Source organism: Cygnus atratus, chromosome 1 (genome assembly GCF_013377495.2).
Source record: "Cygnus atratus isolate AKBS03 ecotype Queensland, Australia chromosome 1, CAtr_DNAZoo_HiC_assembly, whole genome shotgun sequence".
Taxonomy (NCBI): Eukaryota; Metazoa; Chordata; class Aves; order Anseriformes; family Anatidae; genus Cygnus; species Cygnus atratus.
The window spans coordinates 201916595-201940597 of record NC_066362.1 but is presented as its reverse complement, the minus strand read 5'-3'; the positions used below and the strand labels follow the sequence as shown (position 1 = coordinate 201940597).

Here is a 24003-nt window from a genome sequence, read left to right as displayed (position 1 = left end):
ACCCCTGGGCCTGGTGCTCAAAGAGAGCGGCAGGAGCAGCATTGAAGTCTGCTTTGTAAAGTCCTTCTGAGCATACCTGAACTTGAGAGTCCTCTGTGTGTTTGTTTTGGCTATTCAAATAAGTCCTAGATTTTGTCTTTCCTTTAGTCTTTGATTCTGTTCATTCAATATTTAGCATGCATCTTTCAGCTGAAAACATGTGGAATAGCACTAAACACCCCTCTCTCTGTGGCAAAGATTTATTATTCCCAATCTAATCTGTATTCTGCTCTCCTCCTCGTGTTCCCCTCTGTACTGTCACCACGTCCTCCACCAGCACCATGTGTAATGTGAAATCATACCCCTCACATTAGCCATTCTGTAGTCTTCTCCCTCAAAAAGTGCTGTGTGTATGTGTACTGGGTGTACAAGACAAGGTGCTGGCCAGGCTCTGTGAGGAGAGGCCAGGGCTGCCTAGGCTGGACACAGCCAGTTCCACACAGACCCACCTCAGGACATGGCTGAGCCCGTTCAGTTAGGGGTCAGTGTCTCTGTGACTGGGCACCTAGAGGTCTGGTCACTTAATTTAATTTTTAGGGTTAGAGTTACATTGCTTCTTGTACGAGTTTTGTTTTTGATATTGGACAAGCTGCTTACTTCCTCTGTTTTCTATGTTACTGCTCCGCAGAGCAGGAAGTTAAAATACCTCTCGCTGCACTTGGCCTATAGGATAAGGGGAAAATGTTTTACTGCAGAGTAAGTTTTGCCCTGTCCATAGCTCTGTGGAGGTGCATGTGTGCTCTCTAGCATTACAGTACGCTGTGGTGAATGGAGAATGACTCAAATATTTTACAGAGAAAAAGCTACATAAGTGCAATTGTTAATGTGAAGGTGTGAAACGTGAGCTGGCACAACAGCTCAGCAGATCGACAACTTTGCTTTCAGTATTATCACTTGCCAATACATCTTCTCAGCTGTCTATCTGAAGGCAAAAGTTTTGTGTATCAGCATGATAATACCACACTTTCTCTTTTTGAAGAAGTGTTAAAAACAGAATGAGGTATTCTTTCTAGAACAGAAACAGAGTAGGAAATCCAAATAGTTTATCTGATATACAATATTTGCATTAATACATGAGCATTGCTTCCTTAGAGCATATTTGTTCTTCCTTTTAATCCTTTTTTTTTTTTTCCCTAGAAATACCGCTATCAAGATGAGGATGTTCCACATGATCATACCTTGCCTCGATTAACCCATGAAGTGAGAGGCCCAGAGCTTGTTCACGTGTCAGAGAAGAACTTGTCTCAAATAGAGAACGTCCACGGATATGTCTTACAGTCGCACATTTCTCCTTTGAAGGTAGGATTGGTATTTACTGTGGCTTTGGTCCTCCACCATAAGAAAATGTATGTCATCAAGACCTTGAGAAACTTACTTTGTTGTGCAAACAAACAAGTTGCATTTTGCAAGTATCGGTACAGATTGATTGTCCCATGTCTGGTTTTTCAGTCTGGTCTGTATTGCAACTGGTGATGGTTTAGTTGGCAAAGCTTGTGTTGAGATGTGAACTTTTTGCCTTGAGTGAGATTTTTGCTTGAGGGAAAATCATTCCTGGAAATGAGCGCTTTTGTTTTTTTTTCTTTCATCTGTACACCAAGAAAGAATAATGCAAGTTCTGGGTCTCAATATCAATGTGATTTTTGGAATGGCAGACTTCCCTTCCTGATTGTCCTCATAAAATGAAAAAAAAAAAATACTGTAAATGTAATATCTGGATGGAATACTGTTTTTCACATCTCTCTGATAGCTACATCAAAGTCATAAGATATGGCATGAAAAGGGAGCTCATTTGCCACTATTCAGATCTTTACGACTCAAGCACTGTATGTTTTCTGTGGGTTTGGTTGTGATTCAGGGTGATGTAGAGACATCTCTGTTAACTAAGGTAAATCTATAGAATACAGATTGTGTGAGTGTCTGTGTATGGTGTCCTCTGATAAATTTGGCTGAGGAAGAATGTTGGTCTTAATGGTGAGCCCATATATTAACCAAAAGGAATTCCATTTCTGAAAATTTGCTCTTAAATAAGACTGCAACAGTTTGAAGATGTTCCTAAAGCTTCTTTAATGAAAGGAGTGTGATAGTTTTTGTATTACTTGTTTTCTTCTGGAGGGGTAATAAAAGGGGGGTTAAGAAAAGGAGAGTAGTTTTACAAGAGGTGGTGACATTCTGGGAAATGGATTTTGTTCAGGTATTTAACCAAGCAGCAAACAAGGCAAATGGACTTTGCTGTTTCTGGTACCCGAAAGTTATGAAATGTGGATCATTTGCGTAGTGAAGTGACTACAGTGTGGTTACAAGTGAGAGGAAATGTTTATTATTAAAGACTGATGTGAATTCAGTTGGTGATCATCAAGCTTTCTTAGAACAGCCATATGAAGTAATCTTTGCTGTTCCTGTTGTTTCTGTGTGTAGTTTGTAAGTAGTTTGCTTTTTCATGTTTTAGCAGATTTACACATTGTCTATCCAACTTCTATTGCAGAAACCACCGGTAGCAAGCTGTGATACATCTTCTTATGCAGAAATAGATCAGTTTAGTTGTTTGGAAGGGATTACCTCCCTGTGGCCTCAGTGTAATCTCAGGGAACAACCAAAGACAAAACAATTTCTTGCCTGGAAGGAAAACATCCCTGATCCTTTGGGCTCTTTGAATATTAGGATCATGGTGGTGCTTCTTATTCATGAAAGTAAAAAATGGATAATATTTGGTTTTACAGATAGAGACCTTCAAGCATCCAAGTATGCATGATCCAAGCTGATAATGTAGGAACAATGATAAAAAGCTAATTGTTGTGAGATGAAGGGTATCCTCAGACATCTGCAGTTGCCTTAAAAGAGCTCCCAGTCTAACGCGCTCCTATGATAGCAAAAAGTTGTTTTCTGTAGCTGTTTCCTGAAGAGGAGGGAGGAGAGGAGCTATGCAGTATTTCCTTTTGGAAAACAGTATCTCCTGCAAGACAGCCTGAGGATTCCCAGAGCCTGAGGATTTCAGACTTTGACTCTGTTCTTTTTACATCTTTCCCTCAGGTTCACTGTGGCTGTAGTGTCTTGTGCCTGCCACTTACTCTAGATTTAGTAATTTATCTCTTTAGATGGCTGTGAGATTTCTGCTTTCTTTCTCATGCAGTCTTTGACCTGTCTTTTACCTTTTGCTAGAGAATTAGCTCAGGAGGCTGGAGTAAACCTTCTGCTAGAGCTCATGACATTGTGGTTCACTGTCTATCTGAAATGTCTACTTTGGAGTCACTTTTGTTTCTGGGAGTTGATGGAAATACCCCTTCAGAAGCTTTTGTCACAATGATTTCTGCCTATTTGAGAAATGTCTTTCCCAACTCACCAAAACCCTAGGTTGTTGTCTTTTTGAATTACATAATTTCCATCCTGTGCCCTGATGTTCTTTAGTATTACATTTTCTTCTCAGCAGTATTTCACAAACATGGCTGCACTGAATAATGGCTAAATCTGGAGCATACTGCCCCTCAACCCATAGCATGTCTTTCCAGAGAAATGCCAAATACTGCTTTTAAAAGATTTGTTGGAAAAATGTGCCAGCAGTTTAAATATGGGCCTATCTATACCACTGTGTATATCTGTAAATACAATGTCCCAGGGATTCTTGAAAGACTTTCTAGCTCCCAGGAGAGAAAGATTCAGCCCATCTTTATGAAGACATGTCAATAAAAATGCCTGATACGGTAACATGCTGCACAGTACAAATACATCTTAAATTTGATTCCAAGTTGTGTGTACAAAATGGTAAAGAATTTGGCTGTAGGTTCATATTCTGGATTATGTGCTTTTATGTAGTCCAGAATCATCCTAGTGGAGCTAGTCTCTTTTGGGTACTTCAGAAGGACTTTGTTTTGTCAGATACCAAACTACTAGTGTTTTTCTTTAACAACATCTCAGCAGTTTTGTGTGCTGAATAATCCAAAATCTGATCGTCAGCCACTATGAAATTCTCTTTGAGACACTCAGGTGCTGATTGTGATAAATATTGTTTGGGAATGTTTCTGAATAGGGTTTCTGTTATTGATATATTTGTTGTCTTTCAAGTCCCTACACTGTAGCGTACACTAGCCAGATTACTTCCTTTTGGAAGATAAAAAGTAAGAACAGTTGTGCTAGAAAGGGCACAGTAGTGCTGAAACAGTTGTGCTGGAAAGGGCACTTTTCAATATGACTTTTACTTCTATAACTGCAAATTTTTACATAAAGTTTTACTACTGTTGGGTAACATTTCCCATACACTCAACTCAGTGCTAAAAGTGCTTAATTGTAGAAAGCTACAAGCTTCTGTTAAAGGTTGATCTACCTATTAACATGGAGAGGATAAAATTTACAGCCACTTCAGCAACTTTGAATGTCAAATACAGAAGTTTAAAAGGAACTTTTTGGTTACGTAGCTGTATTAACATTTGGGGAAAATGCTAATATTTCACATGTTTTTTGGAAGAGAGAGTTGACATATTATGATGATAAATGTTCTTTGCAATTTGTGGTGGTGAGGAAATTGCATTTTATTAATCTACTAAAGAAAGAAATGTGTAATATAGTAAGAATATAGTTTAAAATAGTTTTCTTGCATTTTCCCTCGGTGACACTAGATGGTGCGATTAGCTCAGAATCCTTTGATCAGGCTCTAAAGCTTCAGCAGAGCTATTTTTTTCTTACATGGTTTAGAAAGGCTAATTCAGTAAAAATGCTTTGTTAGAAACTAGGTGCCTTCGGAAAACCTGGTATGTCGGGAAATCTGAATACAACGCAGCTGTACCTGGAATTCAGACATGCAACTTTTGTCTCCAAATGAAATACTTTTCCCTTTCCCTTCCATCTAGGAATAGAGCTAATCACTATTTATTACATGAGCGAGAGCTCCGGCTTCTAACCTTATTATTATTGTGATGTTAGATCTCTTGTTGTTTTAAATATATTCCCCTTTCTTTAGATAAGCCTAGGAGTAAAAAATACATATAAGGAGCTTGGATCTCCGTGGTTGCCTGCCTATTTCAAATGCCAAGCTATTCCAGTTACTATTTCTATTTGCTAATTTAAAGCAAGGCGTGAGTGTAAGCATCAATGGTAGTTGTGCAAAAAGAAGTAGCATGTAAATTACTGCTATTACCTTAGCCTAAGATATTTTTAAATAAGGAAGTTCAGACATCTCCTCAGTTGCTTCCTCTTTGACAGCCCTACTTTGTAGAAGGGAAGGAGGTACTCTTAGCTATTCCTCCTCCTCTTGCTGCTCCAGAGTGCTCTCCTACAGCTCAGCAGGGTTGCTCCCAGTTTATAGAAAGTCAGAAATGATGGAGTGACTTTTGAGTGGAGAGAGGAAAAATCCCCTCCACACGGAGCAAGTGAGCAATTAATTTACTTAGAGGTGTCCAAAGTTAAGTTTATGCATGAAATGACACTTGTGCAAATTGGTTTTCGGAAGAATGAGATTTGCTTATCCTATCACCACAGTGCATTGATTCCATTCCATCTTTTTCCTTGATGATGGTAAAAGCCACTCTCTTACCAATTATTTGAGACTCTCTGTATATAGTGTGGAAAAGATGGTGTTGCTGGTGTTGCTTGATCATTGTTTCTGCTCCAAACAAGTTCTCTCCCAACTCCCATCTTATTGTGGATGTGTACAGTGTTCTTTTCACTCCTATCATCCTTTTTATCTGCTTGAGTGCAGGAGGGTCCTTCCTGTGGAGTCTGCTTGAATTTGGCATGTTCCCTTTGCTGTCTTTAATAAATAAAACAGCTTTCTTCATCTCTGAAGCCTGCCTTGTGCAAGTGTGAGTCAGATGTTAGCATGGCGGTTGCCGTGCTTCTTTGACAAATTAACAAAGAAGTGGGAAGAGGCTCTAAGGATAATCCTAGATGATTAATTAATCTGTGAAAAATGTCTTAGCCAGAGCTTTCTGGAAACTGCCATAAAGAATAAATTTTTTGAGTCTGAAAATGTAGATTAAGTAAAAGCTATTTATTTCATGAATCTACATTGACTTCAATAAAATTGAGTTCAGAAGACATTTGGAAAAATAAGATCAAAACATTCTATAATTTCAGAAGCCATAGCTCCATTTCTCAATTTGAAAATTTCAGGGAGTGCTTCTTTCACTACTGAATTCTGTATCAAACACAAAGTCATGCACTGGTCACAGACACAGTGAAAATAATGAAGTCCAAGACAGTGATATTGCAGAGGATCACTTGAGCTGTAGACTAAGTCAAGATGTTGCTGTACAGAGCTTCAGAACAACACTAGAAAATGCACTCAACAGGCCAGTCTAGCTGTTTTAAGTGGACAGTTGCTTGGAAGTCTTCAGTCTTTAAATACCTCTAACTACCAGGGAGCCAGACTTAGACAGGAAAAGCTGCTTGCTTCACCTTTCAGCATCACCATGCCTGATTCTTCTGTGTAAATCTAGTTCCTCGTGGTTTTGTGGGGATCATGTAAGAAACCCCTTTTATTTTCCAGAGATACTGAACATCCCTAGTTCCAATTATTGTGGAAGAACACTGTGTTAGAGGTGAGGTTCATGTAGGGAAGAGGATAAAGCTGAATTTGTTTAAATTTTGATTGTTCAGGTGTGACAAATAGTTGAGGCTGTGTCATAGCACAGGCTTTCGTTCCTGATCAAGGATGCTGCATTTAAGAGGCTCCTAAGGGTGATGAAGGACTGTGAGAAGCTGATGATATATGTGAGGAACAGAAGTCTGAAGTTTTCTGTTGCACTTGCAAAATTAATTGAGGTTATATAGAGGACATATTAATGTGTGCATAGATATATTAGCAAGCCATCTAAAATTTAATCTGGCATCCTTTCCCGTGCTTACACTGGCTACATTTCATAAGTATAGCTAATCTGCATTAAGCATTTTTTTAGCCCTAGGGTGGCTCATCCCAGTAGCAATGGTCTTATAATAATACTTTTGATCTCTGCCCTGATAGCTTCCTAACATGTGTGGTAGTGGTGGTGGGTTTTTGTTGTTTTGTTTTTTCCCCTCTTCTTTTTAATATGCAGTTATTGGCAAAGCCCCATACTGCAGTCTGTATCCGTTAGTGAATTTTCACTGAATATTCAGTAGGTTGCTTCATTAAGATACAACACTTGTTACATGTTTAATTGTGTACTGATTTTCTCTTATCTTTCACTGTTACGGCAGATAGGCATATATCATAGATCTGTATCTGTGATCTGCGTTTTTTTGTATAAAAATGCGTCCGGATTAAGAAGAGACAAAAGGAAAACACAAATGTGCTTATGCTTGTTCTTGCTCTTAGAAGAGTAGCAAAAAGAGCTCTGAATTTTTATTCTATTTCACTTGTTTTCAAAACAAAATAAGCAGCTTATAAATTAATATTCTGAAGAATATTTTTGTTTCTTCATTTCATGTGGCCAGAAATGTCTTCCATATTTGCAATATTTGTCTTATTGTAAAGAACGTCCTAAAATGATGCAAAATTTAAATATTACCATTCTAATGAAAAATAGTTTGTTTTCTGGAATCATACCTAGGTCCACTCTTCTGTGTGCTTTATTTTTATTTTTATTTTTTTACCTTGGATTTCTGACTGATGACTTCCCACATGATTTATGTTGCTGTAGACAGTATCTTGTTATCTTCCTAGCTTGTGACAGAATTTAAAAGAAACCATATAAAATTGCCTCTGTCCGTGGGTGATTTAATTGGAAAAATCTCAGCAACTTAAGGTAAACCTCAGGCCTTGTAATTCTTTATTTTTTGGCAAAATAAATGATGGCCCATGATGGACACAAGCAAAGAAAATTCTGACAGTATCTACCAGCCCATTATATGTTGTTAGATTTGCCTGAAGAATAAAGAAAGGAATTTTCAAAGGAATTTGAAAATATTTTCAGGCAATGTACACTGTTTATTTTATAAAGGCCTCCTAGGTATTGCAGGTCTTTTCAAATGTTAATCTGAATTGCAGTTTCAGGAGACTCTCTGTTCTTGATCTGCTGGGAGCTTTATCCATTAGTATTAATTAGCTGTTATAACTTTTATTCTGTTCAGATAATGGATTTCTCCTTAAGTATAGTCTTATTCCTAAGTCTTATGTTTTGAAAAAGGTCAGATATATTGCAAATATTTCTGGCCAAGTCTCTCACTTATAATACAGAAAATGAGAGATTTCAGGAATGCTTTTTTCTTTGTCTTTCTATAATATTTTGCATAGAACTAGTTACTCTTTGCTTCTATGTGATTCACTGAGCTGTTTTTCACTTGATGTACTGCCTGTATAACATTCTCATAGAATATCAAAAAAATTGAGAAGAGATGTGCTATTATAAAGGTGTTGTTGGTTGTTGTTGGTTGTTGTTTTGTTCGCCCCCCCCTCCCCCCCCCAATTAAATAAATGAAATATTGCAAATAAATCCATGGAATCACCACTAGATCATACAGATGTAAGATTTGTGTGTTCTCTTAGTTCCTTTCTTGGAGTCTATGAGTACAGAAATATCAACTTGCTTGTGAAGTATCTGTAAGAGTGTTTGCCACCTTTCCAAAGTGTTTCATGACCTGCTGCTGAGAAGTGCAATAAAGCATCTTGATGTTATTAGTCAGACTGTAAGAGGAGGGATTTCTCTCAGACATGTCAGACAGCTTTAACACCAGCTGTTTCCCTGAACTCAGTAGCTGAAATGCCCTTCTGTCAGACTTCAGCTACTACTGACGCTTGGGAACATACTCTACATTTTAAATGAAGCATTAAACTGCAGTAATAACTTTTCACTGAGGAATACCCTTGTAGTTCACTCACTCAGTAGAAGCTGTATGCATTTATATACCCAGTGATGTTACACATCAAAAATGTTGTCTTTTTTCAGCATCAGATTAAAAAAAAAAAAAATTGTACAAAGCAGAAGTTTTCAGCTCCAGAAGCTCTGGGTGGGTCCTCAACTGCAGCATGAAGAAGACAGAATTGATTTAGTCAAACCTTCAAACCTTATGGAGGAATATCTTGGCAGCCTAAGAGGTGCTCAAGCTAATTTATACTTTGTTTCCAAGTGCTTCCTCTTTAAACAGGTGTTTCTTGTGGCTCTTATTTCATCTTGTAATAAAGTTTTGTGGAGTGTGGAGCTGTGGGGTAAAAACAAAACAAACAAACAACAACAAAAAAAACAGATTTCTGACATTTAGATGAAAAAACAGCTTCATGAATAGGCTAATATTTTCCAACCATTTTCAAGAATCTAATTTAAATAAAAACTTTTGGGGTTATTATTGTGTAGCATGGTGATATCAATAGCTATTTGAGGCTTCTCAGATTTTTCAAATGGAAAAACTTTTGCCATGTGATTCCCTGAAACATATCTATTCCAGCAGATCATGTCACTTGCTTTCTAATAATTTCTTAATGACAATAGTGCTACTGAAGCTGATACAATTTGGGAAATGTCACAAAATAGTCAGCAGTCGTGATGACTCAGGTGACTTTTTTAAGATTTGCACTGTTTGTTAAATTGATCTCCCATAGTACTTTTTGCTGTCTTTTCTGTTCCTATGCTATTATTTGTTTTTTCCATGCTTAATCAGTGTACTGTTCTCTTGTTATGCTACTTTTCTCTGAATTACATTCAGGATCCATTCCTGTATTTCTCCTTTAGGTCTTTATTCCCTACTTTTGTTATAACCATTCCTACACCTACACATGGATTTTGTTAATATTGCGAGCCACCCACGAATTACAAGTTTCTACCAGGTAGCTGTTAACATGTAACGATTGATGCCCTTCTTGTTCAAGACAATTGCATTTTTATTGATCATTTTGCTTTTTGGCTGCTTTGAGAGGATAGGAGTTATGGTTCTCCCTGTCTCCCCATTGTCATACATGATCTTTATGAGCAGTTTGTGTTGATTTCTTTTACTGCTGGAAGGTGTTTCCCCCTCCCCTCAAGCAAAAGCAATATGAAATGCACTTGAATGTCATCAAATCTAGTGGGTCACAGTTGCCTGTTGAAATGGCAGTACTCAGGGCAGCTTTTATCCTGTTGAGACTTACAGAAACTCTGAACAGTGGCAGATGCAATTGATTTTTATTTTATTTTTTTTCAGCCAACAGACTTGAGCATTCTGTATTGCATCTGTTATCTTCCAAATGGGAACAGAACACGTCCTTTTTACACATAATAGCTAGAAGTTAGCTTATTAGGTTAAAAAGTATCATGCAGAAAATGAACATGTTCTCAAAGAAAATGTAAATAGTTGTTGGTTTTTTTTTTTCCTCAAAGCCTTCCTTCTTTTACAGTTACAGTAAATATCCGTGTGGACTGCTGCATTGATCAGTCCTTAGCAGCTGAACTGCACGCTTCTGAGCCAAAAATTCATTAAACCTGATAATTGACCTAATAAAATGGTTGCAATTGATAACATGACATTGGAAAGGCTGAAAAGAGTAATGGTGTTTTCAACAAATAAAGAAGTTTCTACTTTGAAGTCTGTGTCACAAATTGGGTCTTTGATCAAATAGATGAGCAAATTCCAAGCAGAGAAATAGAATTTTTAGTGATAGCACAAGGCATGTGAGTATAAAGGCTTATATTAATTACTGGGAAATAGCTAAAATAGTGCAAAGTTAAGAACTTAACACTCTGAGTGTTAATGACATCAACCAACTTCTGAAGACCACACTTGCATCTGATTTCACATTCAAGTTGCTGCTGTTTCCTCTCTAGCAGTCATTAGGCAGTTGGCTTCCTATACTATTTTGCAACAGATCTGAACTGAATTAGAGTCTTCAGCTGAAACTGGGCTATTTTCCTAATTATTATGTTCATAATTTGATTTCTGCTTTGTAAAGGTATTACTTTTTCAGTATCCTGGAGATGTTGATATTTAGTTAAAGAAAGTAGGAATTAGTACAGTAAATTGCAGACAGGGCTGCTTCTGCATTGCTTGTGCTGTACTAATAGCTGTAATGCCAGAGAATGTCTGGAAAAACTAGCTCAAGCAATCTCAGTTGAACTAGCCAAGACAGGTTACCATTGCTGAAAATGCTAATGACCTATGCCCTCATACAGACAGACACTAGGATTGGTGAATTTTAATCCTGTCTCTATTTCAGAGTGTAAACTAGGCCACAGGGACTACTAAACACTTGCACCTCAAATACTACTGAAGAAGTGGAGCTGCATGTGTAGACGAAGGTAGAGATCAACCAGGCAGAGCAATGCATCAATATTTATGTTTCTAAACTCAGTGGGGAAAAAAAAAAAAAAAGGTATTGAGCCAAGTGCTACAGCATCAGCATGTCATTACTATTTTGAAAATGAAATGTTGGGATTCCTTTGAAAAACTTAATTTGCTTCCTGTATTCTCCTTCAGCACTATGCCTACTGGGAAATTCCACACTTAACCTTTAAGAGGACTGTAGGTGTCCGTGTTTTGGGGCTACATTTCATTTGGAGAGTTGCACAGGTAAAGCCTTCTGACACTGTAGCTGCAGAGAAGCAGGGTAGATACATTTCCCAGTACAGATTCATTTGTATCATTACCAGAATGACTTAAAAACTCTGTGTGGTCAGCTGGGCTGTAGAGCCACCAGGAACGTGTATCTCTGGCATTCTGTAACTTTTCCTGTACTGGCTTTATCATGGAACCTTTTGTTTTCATGCTTCCTTGCTGAAGTGGAATGACTCAACAGCTGAGTTGCTATGGCAGGTCATTATCTCATAAGTGGGGGAAATCTGAGTCAATTTGCAGTGGGGTACAGAAGCAGCCTGAGCAAAATGAAATCCAGGCTTCATCCCATTGTTTTTTTTGTTTGTTTGTTTGTTTTTTTCCCTGTCACCCTCTTATTCTCCTTTCTTTTTTTTGTTTCTTGCTTCCATATAAAGAATGTGTTATTTACCCAGAGCTAAAAGGAAAGGAGCAAGGGATGGGCAAGACCAGCTCTCTGCTGTTGGAGTTTGATACAAGGGTTTTATAGGAAAACTTATTTTACAAATTCTTAAGTGTGAGGGACTGTGAGAACAGAGGTTGCCGTTCAGTAGCTAAATGTATATATGTCTGGGGAAAAAAGGCACAAACTATTAAACAAGCAAAGAGGTATTTGAAAATTTTTGGAGCTGATGTTTTGCTGACAGCTTCCTTTCACTTTCTTTTAACTGTTCATGCCCATTCGTATATCTGCAGTGTTACTTAAACATACAGCTTTTGACAGTACGGTAATACCAAAGGTGAATAAACTAGAATGTCTGCCATAAACCTGCTATGACAGCATGTACTTATCACTTTTTTTTTCTTTTTGTTTATAACTCAGTTACAACTATCTTATTGGGGATTATTCTAGGAATTGAAACCCAGGTTTTACTTAAGGTATTCAATTAAGCTGAAATTGCTTGTAAAGTAGTGCCATAATAGTAGCTGAGGCATCACTGGAAGATAGTAAGTAGGTGAGATACTAATTAATTCTTCTGAACTTCAGTAATTTAATATTCAAAAGGAGGCTGAGTCCATATAGTAGTTTGTTCATTGCATTGCTACTGGGGATTACAGAGGGAGAAACCTTGATAAAAATAGCAGCCTCCAAATGAATTTTGTTGGACTTGCGTGACTGAAATTTGGGGGTTGTTGGTATTGCTTCACTACTCTAGATACGAATGCTGAGGGTCTGATCCAGCTGCGGGTGAACTCTCTGAGGACTTCAATAAGATCTTGTGTGGGTAGATTAAGTACAAAATTTTCCCAAACAGTGCTAAACCCAGGGATGATGATCCTGTTTATATATAATCTTGAAAAGCTGGATTCTTTTATATGTCTTTTAGGAAAAGTAGCTTTCAGCCTAATACAGCTCCCTTTGATTTTCAAAGGACCATAAGCCAGAAACTCATTTAAATTCTTTTTGAGAATCTCCTCTGATAATAAAATGAGAGGTGAGGGAGAAGATGAAATTCAACCTTTCTTGGAGTTGCCCCCCTGTAGAACAGCACAGCTCACTGTATCTTTGCTGTATCATGATTATTGACCAGGTTATTAGTGCAGTCCTTCCAGGCCCCTGAATGCTTCAAAGCAAATTTTCCACTGCCCTTCTCATTATAGCTATCAGTAATGATCTAAGCAAGACTGGTCTGGAGATTCCTCCCTAGATGCATATTCTTCCCAAGCCTCTTAATTCAATCTGAATGATGATGATGATAATTTAGGTTATAGTATTACCCAGGGGTTGTGACTGTAGAGCAGGGTTCCATTGTCCTAAGCAATATACAGACAAGGGAAAGCTTAAATGTTGTGATACCACAGAGTTATGCAGGTTAAAAACAATACAAGTGAGCAGAAATTAATAGGAATCCCTGTGTATACTCAAATTATATCTACTAATCTATCTACTATAATCAAATTATACCTACTTCTTAACTATCATATAATTCTGTTGTAATTTCTTTAGCTAGAGATGTTCATGTCTTGGGGCTGAATTATAGACCAGTACTACCTTATTACATTCATTGGATTTTTCCCATTAGTACTGCACTGCAGCCTTGCCTCTTGCTGAGAAACACATGGACAAATAAAATACACTCATTTCGGAGTGTGGGGGGGGGTAGATGATGTTGATTGAAGGTGGTTCTGGGAATGTGGTCCCTTTTTAACGAAAGAGACCAAAAGAGTAAGGATCTGCTATGATTGCCCAGTGTAGAAATTAACCCCCTTACTAACACACCACCACTTACTTAATGTGTTAATTAATTAATGGCCTTAATTTAATTCTCCACGTGTGTTGAATTGAGTTGATGAGTGTTACTATACTTTCAATTAGATGGGTTTTGCAACATAATTTTCATCATAATGGTTAGTATAAATGAGTTTTCTTAATTATGGTAGGGCAAATGCTTCATTAAGGGGCTCAAGACTATAACCGTGTTTGGCATGGCCTCGTGGGACCTGTTGTTTGCAGGGACACCCGTGCCCACCTCACTTCTCACAGACTCTTTCTGCTGATGTTTTTGGGATTTCTAGGTATGATATTGAAGACCTATGATAGGTAGAAGGTCTTACTCAAATTCTCCATAAAGTTATTTATTAAAACATTATAGTTGTTACTCAGTAATGGGTTTAGTGTTCTCATATTATCTGCCTTCTAGGAGTGTTGTTGGAGGACACCATGTTGTATGGCAGTCATGTTCTTTGCCATTCTTTTACAACATCTTGGGGGCTGCAGGAGCATTTAAACTTGTGATAAGATGTTATTAATAAGATATAAGTTAAAAGATTACTATTTAAAGCAGTAGGGCAACTCTTCATGGAATGTCAAAATGCAGAATTCGCAAAAAGTCCTTGTACTCTAGAAAAGTTTTTTCTTCCCTCAGACTTGCCTATTTAGTTATGAAGGCAGTGTCTTCTTCCACTTTCTGTTCCCTGTAAGATGTTTGGTCTCCTACTGAATGACTGCTTTGATGTCTGCCTGACTGTGGGGAAGGAAGGAAATTTCACTTGCACGGTGGTATAGGTGACCCAGGTAGCTGCATGTGGCTGCTGAATCTGTGGCAAGAATGAGCATTTCAGGAAAAATTAAGCTAGAGAAGGCAGGCTTCACATTTTTAATCCTCCCCTACCCCGATATCCTTAGCCTTTTTATGCCCTGAATCTACCCTGGAGCTCACACTTTTTCACAAATATTACACCACAAGATAGGGAAAGTGCTGGGGGCACTGGACAACAGTGCTTTGCATTGTTTAAGGACTAACGAGTTTAGGTGCAGTGTTGCACCCATTCATGCCATATTTCACCCAGTCTCATCTATTTTTCTGAAGTGTTAAGGTCACAGAGTAGGAATATACTACCCACTTGGCCTCATAGGTTTTGCTTATCCTTGGGCTATCAGTGTCAGTGACCCTTCTGCAGATACAGGAGGATTGCAGCGCTCCAAACCTCTCTGCTCCTGGGACTGTGAGTGTGTATCAGGGACAAAACCCAGACCTGGAAGCAAAGAACTGTATCTGGTTTGTGCAGTCTGATTTCCAGAGACACAAGTAAACTTGCATTTCGGGTAATTTAACTATGTAGTTAAGAACTGTTGGTATTGTACATTTGTGAAAGTAAAAAAAAAAAAAAAGTAAAGTAAAAATCTTTCCTTCTTACAGGTAGTATCCATTATATAGAATAAAGTGGCTGATAAGGAGGTAGTTGACAAAAATGTTCAGTTTCACAGCTGTTCTGTTGAGAGGACTAAATGGAAGTAAATATTTATCTGTGTTTTAAGAAACACTAGGGATGATCTTGGAAATTACACATCTGAAAATCTGTACCAGATACTTTTAATGAGATAAGTGTAATGGGATTGGAACAAACAAGAATAGCTTTTGTAAAGTAAGAACAGGTTTCTTTTAACTTAATAGAACCTCTGATAGTGTCAGTGAATTAGTAATAATTGGAAAATAGACTGCAGTCATTTATTTGTACTTAGTAAATAACTTTGACAAAGACTCATCACTATAAGCTGCTAAAGAAAGAAAATATTTCCAGAATTGAAATAGTATGAAAGTTTAGAAGCAAAATAATCAAAACAATTGAGAGAAATGAATGGACTATTTGCAATATGGCAAAAGGAAAACTAAGGTTGTTCTAAGACAACCTGGGAAAGTCTATACACATTTTTGAAATCTGTCCAAGACTATGTTATAGAAATATAAATATTCTTATTATTTATCAGGGAAATAGCTACACTGGCATAGGGCAATTTGCAGATGGCACACAGTTATTTTGGGTAGTGAAAGCAAGATAAAGCTTTAAGGCATTTCAGAGGAATTAAACCGATCTAGAAGAATAAGCAGATAAAATGTAATTTTATTTAGCTTCCATAAAAATGGGTAATCAAACAGAGGAAAGATACAGCATGGACTCCTTTTGTATTAGATACCACTGCATCTATACAGGTAAGTATGAGGTGTCAGAGTGGGAGAGAAACTAAGAGGAAAAAATGTGAAATTTCCACCACTGTAAAAGCTTCTATTGGCGCTAGCACCTTATTAAACTTCAGAATTTAATGACATAGTTCAAAGCCATAGGCAGGGAGGCCTTGTTTGTTCCATTGCTTATTGGTCCATGGAAATATTTCATGAGAGAACACAAAAAACCAGGACATTTCAGATAGAAGTCAGAACATAAGAATCATATGCAACTGTGCAGATGGGTAGGAAATTATGTTTTAGTGAGGCTTTCAGTTGAGCTGTAGAGTACAATGCATGTTGCTGTCCCATAGGTCTTGCTTTCTGATAAAACAGGTCTCTGTTTAATAGGACATAATAACCTGTCATATATAACCTTTTCAAGGTTGTGCAGATTGGAAACCAGCAACCTGCTAGCTCAGTGGTAATTTCTGGAATCTGCAGAAGGAAAAAAGCAGCTCTAGTGTTTGAAATCCCTTCCTAAGAGATGAATTAGGTATACTAAGCTGTAGATAATCTTCAAAATTGCAAGTTGTTTAAAAATAATTACGTTTGTACTTGTTTAGTATTTCTTTCCTGGATTCAAAGCTATTATGGTAACTAAAATTATAAGGCTGTGTTACTTTGTAAGTAGACAGATTTTTCACATAATTACATGCCTTCAGTTTACCAGACTCTCAAAAAAAATGAATATTGGCGTCAGTGACAGTATGGTCTTAAATGTTCAGTAGAAGGGAGCCATAATGTATTGTTTCCACTTCTTTAAAGTTCACTTATGCATAAGAACCACCACTACTAATTTATGGTATGATTTTGTACCAGTGATATATGCTCATTATATGTATAATCAAAGAACTATGTATGTGTTTCACTTGAAACTTTACATATGAATTTTATGTCTTATTTTTATCATGGTCTTAATGAAATGTTAGCATTTTTCTAACAAATATATTATTGAGAAGGAGTTGCGTTTGCAACAATCCTATTACCTTCCTTTATCATTGTGTGATGAGATCATACAGGGACTGAGAGAAACAGAACATATTTTAATGAAAGCAGTCTGGTCATGTACTAATTTCATTAAATACAAACTGGTGACAATCATCTTGTTACGTCCAATGTAGTCCAAAAAGTTCTAAATAAATGGAAGAAATAGTTTTCTGATGTCACCTTAGGGGTCACACAATTTAATGCACAACTTCACTTGCTCTGGATTTACAGCTATGGAGCAAATAAAATTATAAGAACAAATATAATTTCTTGGGGGTTCTGTTGGACAAAAACCTCGACATGAGCTGGCAGTGCATGCTTGCAGCCCAAAAGGCCTACTGCATCCTGGGCTGCATCAACAGAGGAGTGGCCAGCAAAGCAAGGGACGTGACTGTTCCCCTCTGCTCTGCCCTTGTGAGGCTGCACCTGGAGTACTGCATCCAGGTCTGGAGCCCCCAGCACAAGAAGGATATGGATCTGTTAGAGCAGGTCCAGAGGAGAGCTACAAGGATGATCAGATGGCTGGAGCACCTCTCCTCTGAAGAAAGGCTGCGGCTGTTCAGCCTGGAGAAGAGAAGGCTCTGGGGAGACCTCATTAGTACCTTTCAGTACTTAAAGGGAGCTTATAAAAAGGATGGAGAGGGACTTTTTACTTGGGTAGACAACGGTAGGACAAGGGGGAATGGTCTTAAACTGAAAGAGAATAGATTTAGACTAGACATTAGGAGGAAATTCTTCACTGTAAGGGTAGTAAGACAGTGGAACAGCCCAGAGAAGCTGTGGGTGCTCCATCTCTGGAAATGTTCAAGGCCAGGCTGGATGGGGTTTTGGCCAACCTGATCTAGTGGGTGGCAGCCTATGGCAGGGGGGTTGGAACTAGGTGATCTTTAAGGTCCCTTCCAACCCAAGCCATTGTAAGTTTCTATGATAAAGTTTCTCCTATCAGTTCATGAGTCTCAAGAAAGCTAACCAGCTAAAAAATGCTACAAGTTACTGCTAGGTTCTTGTGGGTTGGGATTTTATCTTGTTCTAGGAGCAGTCTGCTGAAATTGATGAATATTTTGTAATTCTTCTGAAATACTTAAGGAGCTGTATCATTTTGAAATATGGGGAAAAAAGTTACTCCTTTTTCTTGGCTTTAAGTAACCTGGCTACAATAAAATATCTTTCAATAGGGGGAAAAAATATGCACAAATTTGTTAGAAATAGTGGCTTAAAGCTAAGAATCTGACTACACAGAGTGTTTACCATTAACACAGATAGTGTAAATCTGCCCCCAAAAGTTATTTTTGTTGTATCTTAAAACTCTGGCATTTCAAGTCAAAGTTGGCAAATAATTTCATTTGAATAAAGGAGAAGAAAACAAATCAGAAATCATAGTATTTTGTACTGACATTTTTAATATCGGGTTTGGTTTGGGTAAGTCAAAACAATTTATTTCAAAGCTGCAAAATAGTTTTGGACTTGTCTTCTAAAACTGGCATTCCAAAATGGAACAGAATCTTCAATAACAAGCATAGAAAAAGAAATAATTTTCTCCCCTCCAGATAAAAACTATTGTATTGGACCGAATGAAATATTTCAGGTCTACCTGACCTAATTTCTATTTCTGTTTTGTTACTGAATGAATAATCCACTATTTGCACAAGTCTATCTGTGAATGTGCCAAAATATGTATGGACTTACAGAGAACACATGCAGCAAACCTTTTCATTTCAAACCTTTATTTTGATTTATGAAGATATAGAATAAAATTACTTACACACCTTGACTACAAGCAATTCCATGCTGAGTACTGTGCACTCTAAAATAGTAAACTCTTTCAGTGTATGCAGTGAACCATGTATGACTGACTTAGAGGAAATATAGTTTTGCCCCATAAATACTGCATTCCCATTCTGCTCTTGGCAGGGTATGTTGGATTATTTGCCAAATGTTCTTGAGACCCCTCCCTTCATGTACCAAGAACATAAAAAAATGATAGACTCACTTATCTTGTCACAGACTTTTAAACAGTTTTTTTTTTTTTTTTTAATTTGAAATATTCAGCTGTTTAATGTTGCATGCATGTGTGACTTTTTAAGGGTAAGTTGCCATGTGTCCTTCCAGCACCACAGTCCAAACGTTAAGGAGAATGTCTTGGAAGCGAGAGATGAGAAGTGCCATTTTTACCTTTCTTTATCTCCAGTCTAGGTAGAAAAAGTCTCTTGCCTTCCATACTACATATGTAACAAGGTGATATAATTAACTAGTATTTTGGGGAAATAACTTGAATATATTCAGTTTTAAATCATTATGGCTCAGTTTTTCAGTCCTGAGGTTTTCCAGTTGAAGTATCTTTAGTGTGAAAACAGCCAGCTCTGAGGTCGGGGTGATAAGGGTTCAGGAAGAAGGAAGATTGCTAAAAAGTCCCTACCGGCTATCACATACGTTATATTCCATTGTAGCTTGAATCCAAATCTTGGGACTAGCAATTCAGAGTTCTGTGCTTCTCTGCTATGCCACAGTCTTTCCCTTTTTTCCCCTGACCCTCGGCAAATGAAAAAAAGACAGGTTTTAAATCAGCTCAGAAAGGCTTTCTAAGACCATGAATAATACTTGGTTCTACTTACAGTATTACATAAATTAAAACTTTTTATATTTAGAGTCAAAGGAAATGACAAACTTTTTTTTATAACCTACCTTGTAATTAATTAAAGGCTGTAGAGATTATACTCCGACAAGTACTTTATAAAATGTCATTCATAAATTATTTGCCTGAGTCACCTTTTTTAGATTTTACCTTTCTAGTTTTGTGTTTAAAAATAAATAAATAAATTATATCTGATACTAATTATACATACCTGATCTGTCGTGACATTTTGAATCAACCACAGTACAGTTTAAAAAAAAAATAAAAAATAAAAAATGAGTGAGCCGGTCAAAATGTAGCTCTCTGTCAAGTGTGAGCAAGCCTTTTTGGAATGGAGAAGAAAAAAAAAAAAAAAGATGATTAAATAACAAATGCTGAAAGCATCAAACCCATTTTTTTTTAGTTCTGTGCTTTGTTGTAACCATGTGCATGCATAACTGTTACTGGGAATAATCTATTTTTTGGCAGAAGTCCCGACTGAAGTCAAGGGGGAGTTCAGCCTAAATACCCTGTTATTGTCCATTACACGGAATACTGTCAAAATTGCATAAACAATGTGCCTTTTTAATTAAGCTTGTGATGTAAAATAGAGTTTCAAGGGGCATTTTACTGATGTGTTTTAGACAAAGAATAAAACATGTAAGACACAGGAGACCTAACTGTCTTTAGTATGTTCTGTTTAGCTACCTTTCATTTTGTTTAGATAAAAGGAGAAAAAGGTTTAAAGCTGGACTGTCAGGTTGGAAAAGTTTGCAGAATAACAATTTAGGGTCTTTTTTTAGATTTGTTTGATACAAATACTGTAGAAAATGGATGAAGTTTCTTCTGTTTCAGTTATGACTTATTAAGCATTCTGCTCAAGTAACATCCCGTGTTATATATATGATTGTGTGTATAACTTACTAAGAATTTCTAGAGTATCATAATTTTCAACTGAATGCATGGTTTGATGTCCATCTTTCAGACAGATCCTTTCATTTGTTCAAAGCGTTCTGTCTTTAACTTTTTTGGGAAGACTGAAAAGCAATAGACAGTCATTTTAATGTATTTCACATCTATTTGTATCATATAATATGTCTGCAAACAAGCCTAACAGTCTTAATTTTGAAGGGCTGTACAAGTTTCTTCCTTTTTTTTTCTTAATCAAAATTCGGAGTTTTCTCCTCATTACAGTGTGGCATGTGCTTCCTTTAGGTAAAACAGCTAAGCAAATTTCTTAAGAAAAGTGTGTATAAAATATATTTTAACACAGCAGCTACTGGAAGGCAGAAGGGAAGGTAATGGTCACAAGCCCTAGAAGGCAAAGGCAGAGACTGGAAGAATGATGAACCACCCAGGTGTGGTTGCCCCATCCTTGGAGATGTTCAAGACCTCCTTGGATGAGGCCCTGGGCAGCTTGATCTAGTGGCTGGCATCCCTGCACATGGCAGGGGAGTTGGAACTGGATGGGCTTTAAGGTCCCTTCCAACTCAAACCATGCTGTGATTCTGTGATAATGGGCAACACTAAAAGGTGTGTGTGTGGGGAGGATGGTGTAGAAGTCTTTGAAACAAACAAACAGTAGATAAAATGAAAAGACACTAGGGCTGAAACAAATGAGGAATGCATAATAAACACAGTGGAGAGGATGAATAAATTACTGTGAAAATGAAGTTCCATATGAGAGGCAAATGATAAAATGTAGAAAGAATTAAAAAAATAGTGTTGTAAACATTAAGTGCTTTTAGTTTTAATTCTGTCCTTAATAGTTCATTCTAAAACATTTTCTGATAAAGTCTTTGATTTTGAGACTAGATTACTGAAGTGGGAAAAAGTATACTGTGAAACCAAAAAGAAGTCAGCTGTACAATTCCAAGTGAAACACATCTACATAGCTCTTTTATTTACTGGGGGGGAGGGGGGGTATTATCTGATTTATTGTTTCTTGTAGCATAATCATGAGCCTACTCACAATTCATCAGTGTGTTGCACAGACGTACACATTTGAAGTAATAGGTCTTCTGGTTTCAGGTGCTGCAGGGGAAGACCATATCCTTATTTCCATAAACAATATTAATTATCAAAAAGGTTAATGATCTTTCAAATCCCTGGATGTTGTGATAGGTTAGTTTACCTTCCAAAAGTTTCATAAATTGGAGGAATGGATGGGGAGTGGAAGACTTTGTAATTAGCTTTCTATGTGAGCTGCCAGGGGAAAATTCTTCCTTACTTGTATACCTGCAATCTTCTTGTTCAGCTACTGGAATCCAAATAGACTCAGAGAGACAGTTATTGAGAACTTATTCTGGTCCCTTGCCTCCTTCATCTAGGATACTAGTTTTGTGTTAACTTGTTCATAGGTATTTGTCTCTTTTATTTTTCCAGGTTAAATTTATTGAGGAAAGCAAAGTGGGGGGAAAAAAAAAAAAAAAAGGTTCTCTAGATTACAAGAGCTAAATAGTGTGAGGAACAGTCATCAAATGAGAAATACATGTTCAAGAAATAATATCTAAATATCTTGTATATACATCAGTTTGTTTTGCAAAATATTGCCCTAAACTACTAAAGCTAGGTGTTTTGTTTTTCTGAAAATATATTAGGAATAAGACACTAGCTTTGGATGTTCAGAAGACTTTAGTTCTCTTTAAAAGTGAGTTGATTAAAACAGAGTGAAAGCACTCTTATAACTGCAAAGTTAACTAAAACTGGATGCATACATTTATGGACACTTAATGAGACCATAAAACAGAAAATACACTCTCTGGCTAACTACTGGTGGCCATTAAAATGGGTATGATATATATCAATAATAACATTGGATGCTAAGAATAATTTCAAAATGCATAATTTCAAAGTTGCTCTCACATCATTTACATGTAGCAGGTAAGTCTGATTACATCCTTCTGTCTGTGAAATGTGAAACTGAAACAGGCACAGAGATCTTGAGTGACTGATTAATGCTCATGGTGAAAAAAGAATAAAAAGCAGAGTTGCTTAAGTTCCTGACCACACCTTGGCTGGTCATTATGTTTTATATAGTGGGCCAGACAAGTAGTACATGGATTTGAAACAACATCGTACAAAGGTTATCCTCTAACACAATCATATTGGAATAATGACTGCAACCTTTGATCAGGGTAAATCTATTCTCCCCCTTTCAGATCAGAGGGAGAGTCAAACACATTAAAAAGCTCATTGATTAGATGTCTCTGAGACACACGCTGCTGGGGGATATATGGACCTTGGTGAAAGATTCCTCTCTGTTGAAACAACTGGTTTTAGATGTTATTTCTAATATAGATGTTTATTATGAAATACAAGTTTGTGATTTTAGTGTCTTTGTTTTAATTTAAGGATTAAAAGCAAACTTTTTTTGTAGCATTTTCTATTTCCCCTGTGATATAACTACTGATGCACTGTATCCAGATTAAGATCGATTAACAATTCAGTGAATTTTGCCCAACAGCTATAATCATTTGTTGCCTTAGCAACTTGGTAGATTAAATCATAAGCTAAAATCCAGGGGGTTCAATTAAAAATACTTGTTGAAATTCAAATTCTCATGAGGGCAAAATGACCAGTGATTCAATATGCACTGGAGAATTCTCAGGGTTGGCTCCTTTTTCTTCAGTGCCATTTACTGTAAATTAAATATAAACCTAGTTAAATATTCAGGAAATATTTACCTATTGCAATTTACCACTGGTGCTGATGTATTAAGAACAGTGAAACTTTGTGTTTTTTTTATGTAGCAAGACACAGGCATCTTGCTTAAAGATTGCTGATTTATCATATACACTAGGCTATGTTTCTTGTATTTGATACGGAATGGAATTTATGCTACCACTGATCCTACCCATACTTTAAACAGTGTTTCTTAATGTACTTTTGATCCATTATGCTAGGGTTTTAATTCTGGAACCTGCTCATAAAGGATTTGGATTTGTTCAGCATTGAAATCATCCACTGTCCAATTTGTGGCTACAGAACAGAGCCAAATTCCTCTGTTCTGTTCCTTCAACTCCAGTTTGGATGCTTTCAGTCATTCCTAGCTAAATACCAGGGCCTATTCACCTCCTATTGACCATACTGATCTTTCTGATACTGATTTTCTTGTGACTGTATTGTCTTTTAGCTTTTCTAGTTCTTTTTCTACTGCCCTGATGACCATTTCTTTAGGTAGATGCACTTTTCCCACAAGACTGTTGAGAGAAGTCTTGTTCATTGTCCATCGGCCTTTCTTAGAAATGCTTTTGCCTCACAAAATGACCTTCAAGTACTTTGATATGGTGCCAAAAAGTACTAACGCCAAGCCATTAACATGTTACTGCTGTGCTTGCACAACTCTTGCCTCTTGTACTGCTCCTTGCACCAGAGAAGGGAGGGATTAGTGCTTTCTATATTCTCTGGCTGTAATGGAAAGTTTTCTTCTCTACTTATCTTCCATTGCTGTGT

At 37.1% G+C, this 24003-nt stretch overlaps 1 protein-coding gene across 4 annotated transcripts in view; it reads left to right on the top strand.

Annotated features, from left to right (window-relative positions):
- The window catches only part of DLG2 (discs large MAGUK scaffold protein 2), a 1033555-nt gene that overhangs the window by 474165 nt on the left and 535387 nt on the right, over nucleotides 1-24003 (top strand). For all 4 annotated transcript variants that reach the window (XM_035560441.2, XM_035560439.2, XM_050713151.1 and 1 more), the window contains one exon: nucleotides 1177-1338. In XM_035560441.2, coding sequence (XP_035416334.1) covers nucleotides 1177-1338 — 162 coding nt within the window. The remainder of the gene's footprint in view (nucleotides 1-1176; nucleotides 1339-24003) is intronic.